This window comes from Lonchura striata, chromosome 7, assembly GCF_050655825.1.
Source record: "Lonchura striata isolate lonStrDom1 chromosome 7, ASM5065582v1, whole genome shotgun sequence".
Lineage (NCBI taxonomy): Eukaryota > Metazoa > Chordata > Aves > Passeriformes > Estrildidae > Lonchura > Lonchura striata.
This window is the reverse complement of record NC_140709.1, coordinates 38,371,922-38,393,847: the sequence shown is the minus strand read 5'-3', so window position 1 is coordinate 38,393,847 and position 21,926 is coordinate 38,371,922. Positions and strand designations below refer to the sequence as shown.

Below are 21,926 nucleotides of genomic sequence, written 5' to 3'. Positions count from 1 at the left end.
TCCTGAGTCTCTGTTTCCTCCCCAAAACTGAACTACAGGACAAAAAGACTCAAATTCTCCTTTGGCTCTGTAAAACCAGGCTGGCTTCCTTAGCAAAAGAAAACCCAAACAAACAACAAATCCTTTTGCCAAGCAAATTAGCAAAACAACATTATTTTCCCCAGGAAATTATTTCCTAATGCTTTTCTTTTTTACCCCTTTTACCCCAATTTTAAGTAGGAGCTTACATCTGGTCACTTGTGCCGCTGTACCAGATTAATTTGGCTTGTTTTCCACAATTTAAAAATGGCTTCAGTACTGAATTAAGGTCTTCCGCTTTATTACTAGTTTGTATTTGACTGCGTGGGAATTACCTGGCAGTGCTGAGGAATTGATGTTTGCTTTAAGAAAAATTCTCCAACAGAGCTGTCAGGCACAAAATCCATCTCTCTGAAAATTGCCTAGACTAGCTTCAAGTGAGCTTCTAAAGACAAAAACCTGTGGCTTTTTAGCTTCCAAAGATTTCCCTCCTTGTTAGAAACTCGGCATGTCCAGATGTATCAAACATCTCAAGGCAAACAAGCACAAGTTGTTCCATATGCTCTGTATAAATTGTGGACAAGCCCCTCAGGAATAAATACATACTGACCACATACGTGCTGTTTCCTGGGATTTTTTGGACGTGAGCTCCAAACAAAACAGCCACGACATGGAGATGATGTTTATGTAAGCTCCCCCATCAACTGACAGGAAGTTTACAAGGAGGAGAGCAAGATGATGCAGCCTGGACCCCTGTGCCTACCCAGGGGAACTCCCATGGCTTCAGCGAGACCTTAAAGCACCTTCCAGCATCTACAGTTGCTCCAAGAGAGCTGGAAGAAGGACTTTTAAGAGAGGCATGGAATCACAGAGTGGGGGGAAATGGTTTCCCACTGCCAGAGGGCAGGGTTAGACGGGATATTGGGAAGAAATTCTTCCCTGTGAGGGTGGTGAGGCCTTGGCACAGGTTGCCCAGAGAGGCTGGGCAGGTTGGATAGGACTTGGAGCAACTTGGGATAGTGGAAGGTGTCCCTGCCCATGGCAGGAGGTGGAATTGGATGTGCTTTAAGGTCCCTTCCAACCCAAACCCTCCTCCTGTGATTCTATGGGAAGAGATGCAGGGTGGATTCAACCCTCCTCAAACCCCTGTGCTCACCTTGAGAAGAATGTAGGTATTTTCCCACCCCTTAATTCAAGTCAGGAGAGTGGCCCAATTTTCACAGCTGAATTAAGCTTGTTCAACTTAGCCCCAAAGATTAAAAAGCAGCAGCATTTTGGACCGATCCCCTGTCAGGAAATCACAGCCAGGGCTCACTCAGGACTTGGTGCCCCAGGGGAGAAGCAGAAACCCTGGCAAGGTTGGGGTATGGGCCATGATCCCCCCCAGGTCATTTCAGACTCCAGCATTGCTGGTCCCCAACTTCTGTTTCACCCTACTCACAGGCAAGAAAAGCCATGGAATTTTCTATCATGTAAAAAAACAGGTAGGCAAGATAAAAAAAATGTATTTTCTTATTTCTTTAGTAGGTTACCCTAACAAGAACATCCCCCTGGGGCCTGGGATGTGTGGCACACCAACACAGAGCTCTGCATTTCCTGGGCTCTCCTTTCCCTTTTGCCATCACACATGATTTTTTCTCTTCAGCACTGGGGCACAATGACTACAGGTTTCCAATGAACAGCCTACAGCAAACCCCCAGGTCTATTTTTCCCCTCTGCATCTTCCCAAATAACACAACACCCATTCATGGGTATGAATAATTCCTTACAATTTCTCTTAGAGTACAAATAATTCCCTTATAATTCCTCTTCGGCTCGTCTGCCGTTACATCATCCTGTCCGTGTGGGCAGTGAGTATTTCTGGCCTCTCCGTTTTTCTGACTCCAGCTCTATTCAAGCCACCTCACCTCTCTCCCTGTAATTAGTAACAGGCTTTTCCATCACAAAAGTTGGAAGTTTCGTTGAACTGTTGAAATCCAGCCCATTTCAAACAGTTTTTTTGTGCAGCACAAGTTGCCACAGGACATTGAGGCCAAGACTTGGAAAGATTTTTTCATCCTTTTGTGCAAGGCATCACCTGGAAGGCTCTAAAACAAGAAAACAGCAGTAACCCAAAGCAAAGGCTGGCAAAGTGTGTGTTGGCCAAAATGCACTTCATGCTCCCTGAATTATCTTTTATCCTGAAAAAGAGCTGAGCTATCTTTCCTAGAAGCCAAGCATCACAGTTCACATGAGAGTTTACTGACCTACAGGCTGTGCATTGTGTTAGAGGAGAAAATATCCACATTATTTACATACTTGAGGGTAGTTTGTTCCATGTAATCACAGAAGCTGAAAATCCCTTCTAGCAAAAGGGCTTTTTGCAGGATGTGGTTGGTTAGAGCTCCAAGTTTCACCTTTTGAATTATGATCTCTTTTGCAGGCTATGGATTAAGTATGTGTATATACACTCAGATAATGCACACAGCCTGGTGAGGGCTTGTTTTTGTCGCTGATATTTTTTATGAGAGGGAGAAAAAAAAATATCATCAAATCATAAAATCATAGAATGGTTTGGATTTGGAGAGACTTTAAAATTCACCTTGTTCCAACTACCTGCCATGGATAGGGACATTTCCCACTAGACCAGGTTGCCCCAAGGCCTATCTAACCCAGCCTTGAACACTTCCAGGCATGGAAGATGGGAGATTTTGTGGAAATGTTTTAAATTCTTTTAGTATTCTGCAGCCAGTGCTGCAGGATAGGAAGGGCAGATCCAAGTGTCTCTTATATTTTCTTAATTCCCACTCTGACCTGCCCATCTAGAGATGCTCTTGCCCCTTTCCCTGACTGTTCCAAAGTCATTTGATGAGACAAAAATACATCAAGAAATATTTGCACAAAGGCAGACAGACCAACAGAAAGTATAGAAGAAAAGCAGAACTAAGAGAACTTCAGGAAAATATTTCCTGGACTACTTCCTAACCAGGGTGCTGGGGAGGCATTTGGATAAAAGCAATAGCAAATCCTTTGCAACTAATTAAAACCATCTATTGCAAGCAAAATTAAAATGCAATCTGCACCCTGCCCACTGTCCCAGCAGAACTGCTCTTTGCCTTGATTTCCAAGCAGGACAAAGAGTTTGTTCTTTAAAATAGGGCTGTGAGAGGTGGGACCTTGCACCTCTGAATCACTGTGCAGATGCTCAGCTGATGATGGGAAAGAAATGGAGCAAACCTTGGTTTTGGTAGTACTCCCTCATTTCAGAGCAAGAAACTTCTCTGTCTTTGCAGGAGCAGCTTTTATTTGAGGGAGAAAAGATGACTTTGGGTTTGGCAGATGCCTGAGGAGTCCCTGGAGGAAAAGCCAGCAGATGGTGCTCAAGGATGAAGCCAAGGTGGGATGTTCCTGGGTGTCCCCATGTGTCACCAGGGACCCGCAGCCAGCCACCCTGTGCTTTGCCCGAATCACACACGGGCAAAATCCACAGAAGTTTCCTAAGTCAGGGTAGAAATTGCCCAGGTGTGAGGCACATCAGAAAAGAGATGCAAAATTTAACCACACTCTGCCAGTTTCACTGGATTTTTTTTAAGCTGGGACCCTCATTCTGGCGGTGGGAGGACATCAAAGTCACCTTTGCATCCTAGAAATGATGTAGCACACAGAGCTTTTAATTTTTTTCATGGGTAGAAAGAGAATTCCTCAAAACCCTCTTCCTGACTCATAGCATTAATCACGTCTAGTTATTAATGCACCAGGGAGGAAATATTGCTAAACTTAGTCCCAGCTGCCTCTAGAAATTACCAGTGTGATGTGATCCAGCCTTTTACTAATTATCAGAGGGTTTGTTTGGTGTCTGGGGGTGGAAAGAAATCTGTCTCTGCAGATGTAGCCCTCTCCCCAGGGGGATCACCCACCCCCAGACTCCCACAGCAGTCACAGCCTGGGTTCCCATGATGGAAAGATTGTAAAGGGTCATGAGTGAAAGGGGGAAAAGATAACCCCACCCCAAAATGCCCTGAGCATCCTGTCTGGCTGCTCCCCCATTACGTGTCAGTGATAAAGCCCCTTTTTGGAAAGGAGAATCTTCCAGCTTGGTTATTACAGCCACAGAGGCAGTCAGATGGGAATTGAAGAGCTCTTGCAGCTTCATTTAATTACTGGAGCACTTTTCAAAATTAAAACCATGTTAAGACAAAGGAAAAGAAAAAAAAAAGAAGAAATGCTAACAGCACGAAAAGAAATCAATCAAACTGCCGAGTTAATGGTGTTCTCAATTGAGCTGTGATAGGCACACAACACAGCTCACACACATTTCACCAGTGTTGTTACATTATTTATCTGGAATTCTCTGACTTGGCTGTTTATCACTACTGTTCTGGGGGTTCATGGAGCTTTCCTGTGGTTTGTTCTTTTGCTTTTTTTTTCAGTCAATTAAAGTGTTTCCCTGCACTCCCTCATTGCCACACAGAAAACTCTGGTTTTCTAGGCAGATCTGAAAAAAAGGCAACTCAGATCCCAGCTGCATACTGCTTACCATTGGTGGTGGCAAACTGGAACCACTGGTGGATATAATTCTTTATTACAATAGCAACTGTAGCCTTAAGTTCTTGCTTTACTGAATCTCAGAATGGTCTGGATTGGAAGGGACCTTGAAGACCACCTTGTTCTGTTCCACTGCAATGGGCAGGGACATCTTCCAGTAGACCTGGTTGCTCCAAGCCCTGTCCAACCTGGCCAGGTCCACTTCTAGGGATGGGGCATTCCAGCTGAGCTCTGCCCAACAGCTGAAAGCACCTGGAAAGACCTTTTGTTTGGATGCTTCTGCCCGCATAATGCTCCTCCATCACATGTCTTTTAGCAGCTGTCCCTCACCATGGTCGAAAAAAAAATAAATTAAATATTAAAATAAAATAAAATAAGCTCATTGTAGAACCACTTTCCAGTGGTTCCTGTTTCCAACACCCTCCGTTCAGTGCCCACTGCCACCCAGTGAGGAGCTGCAGCTCCCTTTTGCCAGGCTCATTTATTATTTGGGAACTCCCTGCCTGTAAGCTCCAGCTTGACAGATTTTGGAGGGGTGGCATAACGCCCTGCTTGCCTTTGGGCACAAGGCTGGGGAGTTTCTTCACTGTGTCTTCAGTCTCTGCCAGCAGCACGCCAAGCACAATTTCTAAAATTTCTAAAAGGAGTTATTGCCTCAGTCCAAGGGCTCAGCATTTCCCTGAAGTATTCCAGCTATTTCTTTATGTGGCTGGTCTTTCAAACAGCACAAACCCAAGAGCAAACATCATAAATCCCCCTTTGAAAATAAAAGAACTTGCCTGTTTGATTCCAGGGACACCATCTCCACTCCAGCCTTGTATGGAATCAAGCAAGAGATAAGAGTTAAATTTTCCATACCAGCATTTATTGCAAAACACAACCCAGTCCAGCCTGAAATGTTCCACTTTGGCTAGTGGTCTGCTGTTGCTCAAGACACAGGAATAAAATTAGCCCCGAATTTATTAGGCTCTGCCTAATGAAAGGTTAAAGTATTCTTTCACTTCACATATATTAAAAAAAATTCTAAAACTGCCCGTTGGGAGCTTGCAGACTGGATTTGCTGCCTTTTAAACTTTTCCTTTTAAACCTATACATCTTTTAAAATAGTTATCCTTATGCTAAGGTGTTAATTTTTATTTATAAGTTATGTATAACATAAAACTAAACCTATATATCTTTTAAAATAGTTATGCTAAGGCGTTAACTTCTATTGATTAGTTTTGTATAACATAAAACCCCCACTTCTGCCTCCCCTATAAAAACCTGCTGTTGCATTTCAGTGGGAAGGTGGCCAGAGAAGAGACTCTCTCCCCGTGTGCTGGTGTTACAACCACTCAGGGAGAGAGGCTGTGCTTTACCCAGCCTCGGGCATCTCGGAGCGGTGCTGCTCCGGAACTTGGTATGGTCCTTGGCACATCCCGACTCCTGCCAGCATCCAGGACCAGCCTTTCCCCACCGAAAGACATGGTTTAATCAGCTTCCTCCAATCCCACAGGGCTTTGTTTTTTTGGTTTTTATCTTTCCTCTTTTTGTTGTTGTTTTTTTAAAAATTTAAATACCTATTTCTCGCCCACAAGGGAGCAGCGCTTTGGACGCGGCAGGGCCAGCGCGGAGAGGGGGAAGCCGCAGAGCGCGGAGGCGTCCCCCGAAGCGGGGCGGACTTGGTGTGATGAGCAGCTCTGACCTCAGCCCCGGCAGCGCCAGCACCAACCATCTGGATCCCATTTGCGACGCCCGGCCCCCGGCACTGCCGAGCCAGCTGCCTCCCCCGGCCTCGCTCAGACCCACGGCAGCCGCCGCGCAGGGACCAGCGTCCCAGCAGTGCCCCCGTCCCGCTGGTGCCCCGCCGTTCCCTCACCCCAGCACCCCACCGAGCACGGCCAGACCGCGCTGGGAAGGCTGAGCAGACCGCTCGCCATGAAGCAAGGGTGAGAGGAGCTTCAGGGCGGAAAATCCTGGAGTAAGCAACTCTTCTGGAGGTTCATTCAGGGGTAAGTGCTGCTTTCCGCGTGGGAGCCCTCAGCCTAAGCTCAGCAGCTGCTAAGGCATGGTTCTTCTCCTTGGCGGGGTGGTAGTATTTGGGGGTTTTTCAGCCATTCCCAGGTTCGCATCACTCTTAGAAAAGCGGAGCGATGCTGCCGGCTTGCTCAGCCCGTGAGCTCCTCCCCGGAGCTCATGCACCACAGGTGTGTGGGAACACTCCTGTCCCCATCGCTGCAGGGGAACTAAACCCATACAAAAGCACAGACCAGTGTATTTCCCCTGCTGCCTCAGGGTGGCTTTTGGATTAGATGCTTCAGAATCACTGCAGAAGCAGTGTGATGAGATGGGAACAGGATGACACGGGAAGCAGTGCCCCAAGGAGGGCATGTGGTGGTTTGGGAAGATGTATCAGCACAAGGAGATGGGGACATCAATGGTACCTTGCAAGGAACGTGCTGAGGGGCTATCTCAGTGCCCCTTTCCTGCTCCCAGGGCTGGGGGTGTTGGATAGCTGCCCTCACACCTTCTGTCGCAAGGGGAAGTAGGATGAACCCAGCAGAGGTGCTCAGCTGTGCTGTTTCAGGTCCTGCTGCCAGACATGTTCCCACTGCTCTGGGGTGGGCCAGCATGTGGCTCCAAGGATAACCCTCATCCTCTTGTGGTCATCTACAGAGAGGGAAATTAGCCAAACAGCAGCTTTTCCCCTAAGGGAAAGGGCTCTCCAGTTGTGTATGGAGCCACCATCCCTCTCCACAGCTCCCGTCTGCTCTTCCTCCTGCCTTCCCCAGCCCTTTCCCCCCACAGCCCCCATTTCCCTCAGCCTCCTGGGACTTGCTGAGGGGTGGCTATGACTAATCTGGAGACACCCTGCCATCATCCCACTGGGCTCAGCAAAGCCCTGCCTTTCCAAGCAGAGCTGGGGCGAGAAATGCTTGTGGCCAAACTGGTTTCCTGACCAAGCAAAAGGGCCAAAACTGGCTGGCATGGGGGTAGCCAAAGCCCCTCTGGTTCCAGTGAGTGCAATGGGAAACTCTCAGCTCATTTCTGGTTGCTGTGATGATTCACGTACATTAGTGGGGGAGGAATCCTTCCTGCGTTTTTCAAAATTCTGGCTTTGCCCCATTTCTTGCTGGTTTAGGGAAAAAAGAATCAGTATTTGTGGTTGGGTAATTACGGTGCTTATGTAGTGATGCTTCTGGGGCAAAATACCCAGTTTAGGAGGTTTGTAGAGAGATGCTTCTGGACTAAGGCTTTTACAGGGAGCTGGAGAATTCCTCCAAGGTCATGTAAGAATGCAGTGGCAGAGGAGAGACTCAGCTCCACATCTCCCTGGCACCATCCCTTCTGACAGCGCTCAGGGAAATATGCTTTTCATGCCCAAACATTCTCTGTCTTTGCAGAGAAGTTGACCATGACCAGGGCTGCGACAGTGTTTAAAACAGGAGTGCAGGGCTGCGTGCTTGCTGCCACCACACCATCGTTCATTCATTCCCTCTCCAGTTTCCAGCACCCTTCCCAGTCCCTTTTCTGGTTTTTCAAACATCTCTATGATTTTCCATTCAAACTCAGTAACTTTCCCTGAGTTCTGGGTGAGCTAAACCAGCCCCTGCTTTATTCCCACATGTCAAGAAGGGGAAAAAAAAAAAAAGTTCCTCTTCTACTTTTGCTACGTGCCTGTCCAGGAACAGGAGGGAACATCTTATTCCTTCCATCAGTACAAGCTGTGGTAACTGCACAGCCTTGCCAGCCTTGGATTGTGTTCCCCACTGGATTTCCAGCAAAGGGGTGAGCCTGGCCTGGGCTGGGCGTGCACGGCGCCGGGTGGCATTGCGTGCCTGCTCCCTGCTGTGAATCACAGCCAGCCTTACCCCTCCACATGCCCATCACTTTTTCCACCTTTTTAAGTGATCTGTGTTCCACATTAAGGAGCTGATTTGTTTGGGTGGAGAGGCTCTGGGAGGCTCCGGTTACTATACATAAAGACTCATTGATCTTTGAGGGAGTTTCCTCTTTTTTTTTTTTTTTTTTTTTTTTTTTTTTTAGCAAATACTCCCTTTCCTCTTATTAATGACTCTATTTTGGTCTCAGTCTTTGGATGGAGAAAATAACTAGATTTTAAGCCAACGGCATGCTTAGAAGGACAGCAATGAATATGTGATTCATATTAAATTCTAGCACCCAGGGAACTTGCCTGGGTAGAATATAGTAGCACTGTAACTCTATTGCTTTGCTGAACACTGGTTTTCAAAAATCAGAGTGCCAGTGGCTTGCAAAAGCAGGGAGATTTTTTTCCACCCTTTCAGGCTTCTTCTTTTTTTTTTTTTTTAATGTTCAAGTCTGCCTTTGTAGGAATAAATTTTTTCAGGGGCAACCCTCAACCCCACAAGCCTCACCTTCCCAGTAACACTTGGCAGCAACATTTACGCTTCAAAAGAGCTGAGACAAATCTTAATGTCTCCACCTGGAACCATGAACAAATCCAGGATCTGTCCTGTTCAGCTCATCCTGAGTCTCTAGAACTAGCTTTGCTTCTCTGAAGGGCTGTGGATCCAATTGGAATAGGGTTCTGTGATGAAGGGGTGGCCAGGCAGGGGACACTTCTGTCCCTTGGAAAAGGTGACTAAGGTGGTTTTTTTTTTGTTTTTTTTTTTGTTTTTTTTTTTAATGCACGGAAAAAATCATGGCATTCAGCCTCAAAATCATGCTGGGAGTGGCTTTTGGCTATCGTTTTCCCCAGCTCAGGGAAATTTATGGGGGAATTCATCCAGGCAAGCGAGGAGCATGCCTCACCTCCAGAGGGCAATCTGCAGCTCCCTAGCTGCACATCTGGATTTTGGGAGCTGGTTCTCCCAGCTGCTCACTCCACAGCCATGAGTGCAATCGCATCCCACTTCTGGGGATGCAAGTAATTGTTCTGGCTGCCTGGTGTCCACTTCCATGCCACTGGCAGGGCTTACAACTGCTGCCCCCATGGCTGTGTGTACAGCAGAGAACAGCCAAGCCAAGGGAATTTGAGGCTGAGCAGTTTGGTTGGAAACAGGGTGATGATGGACAAGGGAAAATCCCCACAAAGCAAATGCAGGTGAAGGCAGAAGCCTCTTTGTTTTGGCTCTGACATCCCCATGAGATACTTCTGGAGGGGCCTAGCGGATGCTCACAGCATCCTGCACCGCCTGTGGGTTGATGCTTTGCTCTCCTGTCCCCCTTTCAGAAAAGCTGTTGGGACCCAGCTGCAAATGCACCTCTTTTTCCCATGAGAAAAGCATGATCTACCCCACAAGCACCAGGGCATTTAAGGGCTGTAATTGCTTCTCAGGTTTTTAGTCAATATATTTTTTTGGGGATGCTGCATGGCCGGGTAGGAAAACTGGATAGATATCCTGTGATTAGGGGCAGTGAGGCATTCCAGAGGTCCCTGGGCATGGCAGCTGGGAAAGCTGCACAAGGCCAAGCTCAAATCCAGGCCATTTGTCCCCAGAAAATGCCTACCAAGCTTGCCGTGCTCTGCTCCTTCCCAGAGGCTGCTCAGCTTTCCAGCAGGAATGTGTCGCAGGAACGGGGAGATTATGGGAACAAATGTTGTAAATACAATTCCAAAATGGTTTGGGTTGGAAGGGACGTTAAAAACCATTTTGTTCCAACCCCCTTCAACACTTCCAAGGAATGGGGCAGCCACAGCTTCTCTGGGCATTCTGTATGAGGACCTCTCCACCTTCACAGGGAAGAATTTCTTCCCATTATCCCATCCATTCTATTTTAACTACACTCTAGTGAAAAAAAAACCCACCCCAACACACACAAGCAAACAACTGTTTAGAAAGTGAATTTATAACATCTACTCAAACGAAAAAAAAAAATGTAAACCACCAATTTTTATGTGCAGAGAAGTATGCAATATATGCAAAAAATAGCTGCTGGGGAAAATATTTAAGGAAATCACTTCATTGTGTTGGAGGTAGAAATGATTGCTTTTTGAGAGCAGTATTAGGAACAGATGTATTTCTTCTGATGAAATACTGTAATATTAAGAAGTCTGCACACACTATATAAACTCTAGACAGACATAAAACTTTCAGATTATTGAAGGCTACAGGAGTTAATCTTTTAGCACATAAATCATGAAGAAATTGGCTTCCCAGTCTTTGGTGCTAACCTAATTCAGGAAAACTCTTTCCTTTCCTAAAGGAAAGGAATCAGGTTTTTCAGCATATTTTTCCAGCTTGAAATGGATATAGCATAAGCTTCACAAGAGCTTTCATCCCACAGGCCTGAAAAGAACTTTTCACTTAAAAGATGAAATAAATCTACAATTAAATTGCCTTGTTGAAAATACATTATTGAAAACCCAACAATGCCAGAGAATAAAGCTGCAAAACAAATACTTACCATAACCAAGTATTAAAATGATTTCACATCTCTGGTTTTATCATCCATCCCCTGCAAGCTGGTGCCACCTCCAGCTTCTGTGACTGGTGGTAATTTGGGACACAAAGCAAGAACACATTGAGCAACGGAAATTACTTCTTGTGCCTCACTTAGGCAAGCCAAGCAATAAAAATCGCATTATTCATTGTCTTAAACCACTTTTCTCACTGAGCCAGAGACTTCGCCCAGTCAAAACAGAGCTGAGTAAAGTTTTGGGTGAACTCTCCCATCCAAGGAAAGAAAAAATAAATTACCCCACCCACCTAACCCCCACTACATTACCTTTAGACAAAAGGTTGCTGTCCTTGCTGCATCTTCTTCTCAAGGGCCATCTCCTAAAGGAAAATCATCTCCTTGCCCACCCCTTTCTGCAAGCACTGAACTCTTCCTCATTAGCTAATGAGTGCCATGGAGAGGGGGCTATAAGAGAAAATCCTGCTCAGAAGCAGCTCTTCTTAGAGGCTCTTCTTTTCCTTAAGCTGTCAACCTCTAAGAGACATCCATCACCTTTTCCTGCAAGACTTTGCTGCCTTTTTCCTTCTGATGACTATTCCTGGCTCCTATGAGTTTAGGATGGTTTTGTATGATGCTAAAACTCATCTCTTGTTGATGGACAAGTCCCTTTGTTTTTACAGAACTATAAATACCATGGTGGAGGTCACAGAGAAAGCTGGAGATAAATCTGGAGGCCTCCTAAAAGAGAAAATGGGGAATGAGGTGAATAGGCTGCTCAGGGAGTGGTGGAGTCTCCATCCCTGGAGGTGTCCGAGGAACACATGGATGTGGCACTCAGTTCTCTGAGCTGGACTTGGTCTTGGAGGTCTTTTCCAAACTAAAAAATTCTGTGGAAAATCTCAGCTTCCCACTGCTACGGGAGTTCATGGGTGATGCTGTGGGCAGGGGAGATTCCAAGCCTCAGGGAGTTTCACTCTTCCCTTAGGCTACATCTCATGGCTGTAAACAGGCTCTGAGCAGCTGCTTGACATTAAAACCAAAAAAGCCCCCAAATGTTTGCTTCAGTCCTGTCACTTTTTAGCCAGCAATACATCAATTTTCACTGGTTTATCTTGATGCTCTGCTCATCCTCAGCTGTTGTGTCTGAAGAGGGATTGGCTGCCAGCAGCTAATAAACAGGATGATAACATAACTTCCTGCAGTTTGGGAAGGAAATATGAGCAGTTTTACAGCACACATTACTTTAGTGGGCTCTTTTCCTTAGAATGCATTTTATTTCATACTTTTCATTCAGTGCTAGCAGCTTTTTCACTCTGTAGCATCCCACCCTTAAGGGGGCTCCCAAGATTTGTAGATGCTCATGGTTGAAAGAAAAGACAAAAGTGAGAGGGCTTACAAAAGCTTACAAAGCTTTATTAAAAAATGACACACTTGGCATGGAATTTGATGTGTTAGTTGCTGATCTCCCTGATCTCAGGATAAGCATGTGGCAGCGGCTTTTGTTGAAGGACAGAGTGAAAGGAAGAGAGAAAGGGTGATGGATTAAAGAAGGAGAGACTGAAAGGAAGGCAGTGAGATCACCATTCCTGACTCCAGCATTGATCCAGCTGATGGGGTATGCAGGGGCACAGATGCACCTGGGCTTCATGGCTGTACCTTTAACAACTACATTTTCCCCTCCCTGGAGAAAAATTTCTTACTTTCTATGCAAACTAGCTAACATGTGTTTCCTAGAACTTTCTTGAAATGGGTCAAGGGACTCCAGAGGTCTTCCTGCTTCCCATTATCCCTGTGCTGTGCTTATCTCCTCCAGCCAGAATTTGTCCCATAAAGTGCTGCCTTGCCTCTGTGTGGCCTTTTCTCCAGCCACATCTGTTCTTTCCCAGAGTGGGTAACAGCCCACAATCCTTGGTTGTCATCACCAGCCATCCTTTGTTGGGTGCAGAGGCATGAGGATTTATTTGAGACATACACATCTTGAATCAGAGAACCATGGAATATCCTGAGCTGGAAGGAAGCCATAAGGATCATCAAGTCCAACTCCTGACCCTGCATAGGACACCCCAACAATCCCATCCTATGCCTGAGGGCATTGTCCAGCACTTTAGGCTCTTCTGGGCTTCTATACAATCCCAATGGATGCTGCAAGCAGGTCCCACTCAAAAACTTGCAGCTCTTCCATAAATTTCTTCCCAGAGGGAAGACTCTCCCATAGGGTTGGGTGGATGGTTGTCATGAGCTTGGTGCTTTTTGCAGAACTCAGCTCTGGGACCTACAGACCCTTCTGTATTTGTGTACTCAGGGGACAAACCCTCTCCATGCATCCTTTGGGTGAAACTATTTTTTCTGGGAGCAAGATGCCCATCAGGGACACAGTCCATCTGAACAGGTTTGCTCCTGCTGGAGGCACTGGGAGGTTTGGCTTGCACTGGAACAGCCAGCTCACAAAGGTGATGGTTTAGTCTCTTCAGGAATGACAGTGATACCTCTGGGCTGCAGCAGCTGACTCTATAAATTGCAGGGTTACCAATGAAAAGGAAGACTTTGGCATGTCTTGATTAACATTGTGTGCTAACTGCTGTCTCTGGGGGCTTGTTCAATGTATCTACATCTGGTATTATTATTATTATTATTATTATTATTATTATTATTATTATTATCCTAATCAGCATCATTATTAGTAGGGGTAAAGGCAGAGGAGAGCTTTTCCCAGACTCATGCTATAGGACATTCATAAATTCCATCTGGAGCGCAGGAAAGACCAAATGCTGCAAATCTCTTCTACCAAGAAAGACCAGACCCCAGCCCAGCTTTGACACACAGGGAGCCAGAGGAAGTGTCAGGGTCACACAGGATTTCAGGAAGCCAGGTGGAAGTTGTCCCCTCCTTTCCACAGAACTGCCCTCTGATATCCCTGAGGAGTGTCTCTGCAGCAGAAATGGGATTAGCTCCTTATGTCCAGATTTTCCCATATTCCTGACTCTTGGTTCTGTTTCCAGCCATGCCAGCAATAACCATCAGTGTAATTACCACAGTTTTCCTCAAAAATAAGTGTTACTCTTCCCCTTAGCCCTGTTAGACTCTTGTATTTGTTGTAGCTGTCTGGATTGATGGACTTGGCAAGGATAGTAACAAGAAAATTGAATCACCTTTTTTTGCCTTTTATGATGATCTGGTTAACAGTTTGATGTATTGGAGTCACTTTTGGCTGATTTGAGTAATTGATCCCCTTTGGGGAATGAAAGGTATTAAATCACTGTGCCCCCTTTTGGGAGGATATTTTCCCAGTTAAACAGGTCTTGCTGGTTTCTGCTCTGTAGGCTAGGAAATGAAGATTAAATAATAAATTGGTCATCTCTATGACAACAGAAACATGGCCTTCATGGTGGAGACGTTGTTTCAGAAGGCTTGCCAGGTGGATCGCAGATAAGAAACTTGCTTAAATTATATTTTTGGCTCCAGCAGATAAAATATTATTCTTGGTGCCTTTCCAAAATATCAGCCAGTGCAGGCTATTCCACAACTGGGGCTCTGAGCCTGGGGGAGTCCAAGGGCTTTTTGCTGTGCGGCCAGATCATGTGGCTCACTTGGGTCTAGAGTGCTTAAATTTCCATTTGTATATTTGGGACAGCTGAAAAGGTGAGCTGAGGCAAGGGAGGATGTTCAGGGCAATTATTGTGGTGTTTGGAAGAAATAAAGTGAGAAAAGGCCACAGCAAGGGGAAGTATTTTGGCGAAGATGTATCAGCTGGTCATCCATGGGTGGGGAGGGCAGGTGGGAGGCCACTGTGTGTTCTGGTAAAGAAGCCTAAGCATTTTCCTATATATTACATGTTGCCTGGGACAGCACAGGCAAAAAAAAAAAAAAAAAAAATCTAATTCCACAGGGATGATTAAAGGTCAATTATGTGAATTGTCACTCTGTCCAGCAGCAAAGAATTTTTTTCCTGCCAAAGTGCCACAAAAACCTTGTAAACCCACATGATCTGGCTTTTCTACCTTGTGCCTCATCTGTCCCTGGCTAGCACTGCTGCTATTTCTAACTCTCCTTGTTTTCCTCCCCTTAGGTCTCTCATCAGGTGCTTTGAAAAAAACAAAAAAAAAAAAAGAAAAAAAGGAAAACTCATAAAATAGGAAAATGAGGAAACATCGACATTTGCCCCTCGTGGCAGTGTTTTGCCTCCTGCTCTCAGGCTTTGGCTTGGTTGGTGCTCAGCAGCAAGCAGGTAAGCCCGGGCTGCTTCACCTGACTGTGGCCCTTTACAAGCACTCATTGGCACTGTTTGGTGTTTGACATGCATGTCCATGGGATGTTGTGGATGGATGACCTGCTCCTCAGCTCCCACCTTGCTGAGGGTCCTTGGGAAATGAGCCTTGGCCAACACTCACGGTGCCTCCCCAAGCATGACACCCTCAGTGCCATGGAGGATGCTCTGCAGGGCACCTGGGTGTGGGACCTGCACTCAGGGTGCTCCTGAGAGGGTCTTCTCCTGGGCAGAGCTGTTCTGCCCTCCCTGCATGTGTAGGAGGGCTTTTAGCAGTGACAAGAGCACTGCCACTAACCTGCAGAAAGGCTGTTTAAAGATGTGGTGCTGGCACATTTAGGACTGGAGCTGGTGTTAACAGCAGGAACAGTACAGAAAACTCATGCCAGCACCCAGGCTGCTTAAACCAAGCTGTCCTTCCTTCCTTCCTTGAGCACTATCACGGAGCCAGCAAAAGCCATGCAAGAGACACAAGCAGCTAGAAGCTGAATGAGCCTGAACTAACAGGTGAATCTGCTGTCTGTGTCTGGCTCAGGGCTAGTGTCCTGAGGGTGTAGGAGGGCAGGAGCACCCATGGGCGAGGGTGCAGGAGTGCAGGAGCACCTTGGCTCCCCCTCTCTGGGCAGGGCAGGTGGCATGCTGTCCCCCCAGCACCTGCAGGGCCGGGGCTCTTGTGGCTGCCTGATTGTTCTCCAGCGCTTCTCATTTTGCTGTGGGCGATAAGGGGAAGCTGAGCTTCACTTTCACCATGCCAAGGAGGCTGTTGGTTGTTTTGGGTGAGAATGAGGAGGAGGAGGAGGAGGCATGCTTGTGCTGACCGATAGAAAATCCTAAACCCCCATCTGTTTTTTTAAAGCTGTCAAAACCATTGCCGTGGCTGATATAATATTTCTAGTGGATTCCTCCTGGAGCGTTGGGAAGGAACACTTCCAACTCGTTCGAGAGTTCCTATATGATGTTGTAAAAGCTTTAGATGTGGGAGGAAATGATTTTCGCTTTGCCCTGGTCCAGTTCAGTGGAAACCCCCACACAGAGTTCCAATTAAATACCTACCCCTCCACCCAGGACGTCCTGTCCCATATTGCCAACATGACTTACGTGGGGGGAGGCGCCGAGCCTGGAAAAGGATTAGAGTACCTAATCGAGAAGCACCTCACTAAAGCTGCTGGAAGCAGAGCCAGTGAAGGCGTGCCCCAGGTTATTGTAGTGCTGACAGACGGACAGCCCCGGGATGATGTGGCTCTGCCCTCATCTCTCCTTAACTCGGCTCGTGTAAACCTGTTTGCGGTCGGCGTGCAGGACGCAGTGGAAGGGGAGTTGCAGGAAGTAGCGAGCGGACCCCTCGATACGCACCGCTTCAACCTAGAGAATTTTACCACTCTCCACGGCATAGTTGGGGACTTAGTGGCAAGTGTCCACTCCTCCATGACTCCAGAAAAGGCTGGAGCCAAAGGACTGGTTAAAGACATCACAGGTAATGGCTGACTGGTGGTATCTGCTGGCTCTGTGCTGTTTGGCATTGCCACTCTGTAGGGGCAAGACTGAGATGGACGTTCAGAGGTTTAAAAATAAAGGTTTGAAGTGTGTGGCCCCGTGTTTGCAGCTGCCGAGGTGCTGTTTGCATACTGAGCCACAGCTGTCAGGAGTCAGGGCAGGAATCCTTGAATGGGCAGTGGCACCTTGTAGCCATCCTTTGGCACATATGGCATGGAAATTCAAGCGTAGGGAGCCCTGCAGAGTTAGTAAATTGCCTTGTCCTGTTTATTCCCAAGGTGGGGAAAGAGGGGATGAACACACCAGACCTGGCAGTGACCCTGACTGAAAATCCTCTGAAGACTGAGAAGGGCGCTGCTGGTTGCAGGGACACCATGATGAATGTCCCCTTAGAACCAGGCGGGGGGACAGGGAGATGTGCAGTGTGCCACTCCAGAAAGTCACATTCTTGAGCAGTGTGTCATTCCAAAAAGTCACATTCTTGGCTGAAGACAGCAAAAAGAAGGTGGGTGGGGAGTTTTCTCTGCTGGAAGCCCACCCTTGAGCTGTCTCTTAACCTCCCTCCTCGTGCACCTGGAGAAGGTATGTGGTTGAAAAGTCTTCTCTACAAGCCCATGTCTTCCACCTGCTGGAGCACTGGACCCTTCCCATAACTGAAACCTCCCTGCAAATGTTGGCTTCAACAGACCTGCACTGACTGCAACACAGGGCCCAATTTCCCTGAAAGAAAACCCCAAACCAATCTTCCTCCACCCCTTCTCTGTTTATGAAATTCCAGCATGGCAAGAGCCTTCTGAGCAGCTTTGTTGTTTTTCAAAACAGAAGTCCTGGGGATCAAACCTTTCTTTTTATTCCTGAGACTCCATCTGAAGGTCGAGAGCTTGTGGGGCGACGTAAGGCCACAGCAGTGTGATGAGGCAGTGTGACATTAATCCCCCTGTGTTGTCTTGCCTGATTAACCCTCACGCCAGTCCCACTGGGTGCTCTCCATCACTGCATGACACCGAGCAACACCAAAAGGCCGTGCTCACGTGTGTTTTTTGTCGTGCAAAGCGCTTGACAGGGCAAATATCCAGATCACAGGAAAGCCACAGGGGAGTAGCTGCCCCACAAATACAACAAAAGGCTTGCCAAAGCTAAGGAAATGACACCAATATATGTGGAAAATGAACATTATGCTGCTGACAGCACTCTGGTGGCTGTTGGACATCTTAGCCCTGAAGAACCCCAGTGCTTCCCTGTTGAAATCAATTGGGAAAGCTGGTTGTCCTCTGGGCCATGCCAGCAGGTAACCCTATTGAATGGAAACATCTGGAATTACAGACTCTCCTTTAAATCTTTAAAGCTTTAAAGCCAAATTCCTACTTTGTGTGTATCGTGCATTTCCAAGTTTGTTTCTGCTTAAAGGTATTTTTTGCAAGCATTTCCTTCCCATCCTATAACACGAATTTAAGTTAATCCTACTGTTGTAGTGTTGTCCCTGTGTGACTTGCATGGGTGATATACAGCATATTGTTAAACATGGGAAAAAGTGTTACAGGTCCTAAACCTTGGGCGATAACAGTGTGCAAAACATGGTACAAATAAGAGTTTAAGAAGTAATTTATTCAGCTGATTACTACATGTGGCATTAAAATGTCAAAAATTGCCATTGATGCTATGTTAGAAATGAGCCCTAATACGAAATGGAAGTGTAAAAAAGCCCCAGTCCTGTAGTGGTTCTAGTAAGGAGAACCAAAACTGTTGGTCTGTGGCAGTCCCTGGAGCTGACTCATGTAAGTATAACAGTCAGCCCCAAGTTTGCCCTGAAATTTTTATTAAATCTGAGCTGTCTGTCTCATCTGACCCTCCTTGCTTAGTTGTGTAACCAGCATGCTTTTATTTGTTCTCCACACCAGCTTGTTCCTTAAATGTGCACTGAAGTAAAAGGTTTTTTTACAGTGATGACAAATTATCCAACACATCTGTTTCATATCTATTTTCTCTTCTGTGGGAGCAACCCATTAGTGCCTGGAATCTTGTTCCTCCAAAAAGATATCCAGGATATCTAAAGCATCCCTGGGTAAAACCACTGTGAGGTTTCCCTTTCATTTTTACGATAAAGTAAAATATGTACATCCCAACTGAAAATGGCTCAGTCCAAAACCAAGCCTAAGCACCTCTAAATTTTGCTTCGACAGAAAAATAAATCCTGGAGCTCCTTGAAATTCTGAACCCTGGTTACTTCCTCTGAGCCAACACTGGCCATTAAGTTGGTACAGGGGAGCAATGGTGATTTGGAGACCTCCTTTGTCGCTGGAATTGCAGCATTATTTGAATCTCCCAGTTTATGAAAACATGTACTAGAAAAACAATTAAATCAACAATAAATAAATAATTTACTGGAAGTGCTGGTTAATAGCAAAGATCTCGGATTTATTCCTGGCCTTGCTAAACCACATGCCAGCTTTGCTGCTGGTTTCACCTTTGGCTTTCAAAAGTTGAGAGCTGACAGAGGGATTTCCAAATGTTGCTTATTGGTCATTTGCAAATAATCTGAAATTTGAGTTCTTGACGTGAGTGGAGAGTAACAGCATGGAAACATCTGAGCATATTTTGGGGTTTTCTCCCCCCATCTTTTTTGCATGCATACAGCTCTTGGTGATGTCGATGGTAAAATTAGTTGAGCAAAAGGAGTGAGAGCAGACACCAGGGAATTTTGGGTCTGCTTTGGTAAGTCTCACAGCAAAAATACTCCCTCTCAACATCACATTCATGCCATGTACAAGCTTTGTTTGGTGTGCATATATTCTCAGCAAATGCTTGTGATCATCTGGGTATGGTCACAACAACTAGAGTTGGATAATTGTGTCATGACTGATTTCATCACCCTTTTTTAACCTGATTCTGCATTCCTTGATTGAATATCCAGAATCCATATGAAAAGTACAGACCAGACCCCTCTGGAAGTAATCAACCCATCTTTTTGCAAAATATTTGAAGTGACACAATTTTTGTGTGGCCTGGGTTGAGAACTGTGTGGGTCAGCCTGCTAGAGACATAACTTAGGTGGATGCTGGCAGCTGGTCAAAGAGTTACCATCAAACAAAAATAGCCAAAACCTTTTCAATTGTTTCTTACAAGTGTGTTTTAAATAATACTTATTCATGGTGGGGGAAGCCCATATATTCAGCCTCTGTGTTTAACCAACAAAAGAGCAGAATTGTGACAGAGAAGCTGAAACTTTCCCTGCATCCAGTTAATGTTGGCTTTTTTCCTCCTAAAAAATAGAATGGTAAAAACCTCCTCACCCTCTACCTTCACCGTGAATTACCACCAAAGTCCACCTTTTTCTTTTGGCTCTGTCTGAATGTTTGGACAGTACTGGCCAGTGATGGAATGTACTAGATTTCCAAAAACTGTACTTTGCTAAGTTTCTCCTTGCATGCCAATAATGCTGACCCCATGTTACTACAGCCACTGGCTCATGTTGTATCCACTCAAGCCCTCCCTTGATGGGTTGTGGATGCTACTGGGAAGGGCCTGAGAGCTCATATTCAATCAGAATGCAGAACTAAGAGGCAAAATCACCTCCTCAGTGATCACGTTGTTTTGTTTTCTCATTTTCGTGTTTCTCACTGGTTTTCCAAGAAACATGTCAGAACACTGTTACAACTGCATGTAATCACCCATTTTAATGCTTTCACCTTTTGCATTTCTTTTTTTTAAAGCTCAAGAGTCCGCTGACCTAATTTTCCTTATTGACGGATCAAACAACATCGGAAGTGTCAATTTTCCAGCCATACGTGATTTCCTTGTAAATTTGATTGAAATCCTCAGAGTTGGAGCTCAGCAGATACACATTGGGGTGGTGCAGTATAGTGATCAACCCAGAACCGAGTTCGCTTTGAACAGCTACTCCACAAAAGCGGATGTCCTGGATGCCGTGAAGGCACTCAGATTCCGCGGGGGCGAGGAAGCGAACACCGGTGCGGCACTGGAGTTTGTGGTGGAGAACCTCTTCACCCAGGCGGGAGGCAGCAGGATAGAGGAAGCGGTGCCGCAGATTTTAGTGCTGATAAGTGGTGGAGAGTCTAGTGATGATATCCGAGAGGGCTTGTTAGCGGTGAAGCAAGCTGGTATATTTTCATTTAGCATTGGGGTCCTGAATGCTGACAGTGCAGAGCTGCAGCAGATTGCTACTGATGGAAGCTTCGCCTATACTGCCCTGGATATCCGTAACCTTGATGCTCTTCAAGAATTATTACTGCCCAACATTGTTGGAGTGGCCCAAAGACTCATTTTGTTAGCGGCCCCAACCATTGTGACTGAAGGTATGTATGCCTTTCTAGACCCTTGCATTTCAGTGAATCGATGAATGATTGAACTTTTGCACACTTTATGAGCATATTTAAAGCTTTAAGTATTTATTTTAATTTTTAACTTTTTAATTTTTTTTAATTAATTTTTTTTTCAATTAATCTCTCTGGTCTCGTTATGGAGAAGTGATGTTTCTGTGCAGAAACTCATTGGCCCAGTAGGTTATCTCTCAAAAACTATGAGGTCTTGTTGCAATAACTGGCATGACATGTGGGGTGTTCTAAAAGACAGGAGCAGAATTAAAAAAAAAAAAGAGTATAATAAAAAAAACTCATATAATCCTTATCGAGTATCTAAGCACCCTGGGAGTAAACACTGCAGCACTGCCAGTTGTAAAAATATTTATGCCATGTAAGCTTACATTATATGTCAGTTGGAAGTGTCGTGACCATAAAATGTGGCTGAGGAAGGTAACAGGAATGCTAAATGGATCCCTATGCACCAGAGTTGAAATTATCTGCTTGCTAAAACAGTAAAATTCCACAACTCACCGAAGCTCTGGGCTGCCCTTGGTAAAAGGGTGACATTCCTGTGTTGTTGAACTTAAAAACTGAACAGCCCTTAGCTCTTCTGAAGTGAAATCCCTACTTTTGATGTATCAGCTGAGAAAGATTGCAGCTTTCCACAAGGCCACTGGAATTAAAAATGCAGGTGTGTTAATATTCCACTTTGGTTACTTTGTCACCCATATAAGTCCCACTGACATTATTTCTGGGCTAACATCAGCTCAGGCATGGTCGGAAAATGAATATCTGGATTTATGGGGCAAATAAGGGATTTACAAAAGACACAATATGACATATTGCAGAGGCCAATGGAAGGGACCAACCTGGAGCTGCTGCACTTAGTTAAAAGGATGCTTAATGCAAACAGCACTTTTGGGATCCTGTTGTCAGTCTGGAGT

General features: G+C 45.7%; 1 protein-coding gene across 1 annotated transcript in view; it reads left to right on the top strand.

The window, feature by feature from the left end:
* Window positions 1-5,548: 5,548 nt before the first annotated feature.
* Window positions 5,549-21,926, top strand: part of COL6A3 (collagen type VI alpha 3 chain) — a 58,350-nt gene continuing 41,972 nt past the window's right edge. Inside the window, exons 1-4 of the mRNA XM_085585592.1 lie at window positions 5,549-6,533; window positions 14,972-15,130; window positions 16,026-16,643; window positions 20,374-20,976. Of these exons, the coding sequence (XP_085441718.1) occupies window positions 15,043-15,130; window positions 16,026-16,643; window positions 20,374-20,976 (1,309 nt within the window). The 5' untranslated portion in view covers window positions 5,549-6,533; window positions 14,972-15,042. The remainder of the gene's footprint in view (window positions 6,534-14,971; window positions 15,131-16,025; window positions 16,644-20,373; window positions 20,977-21,926) is intronic.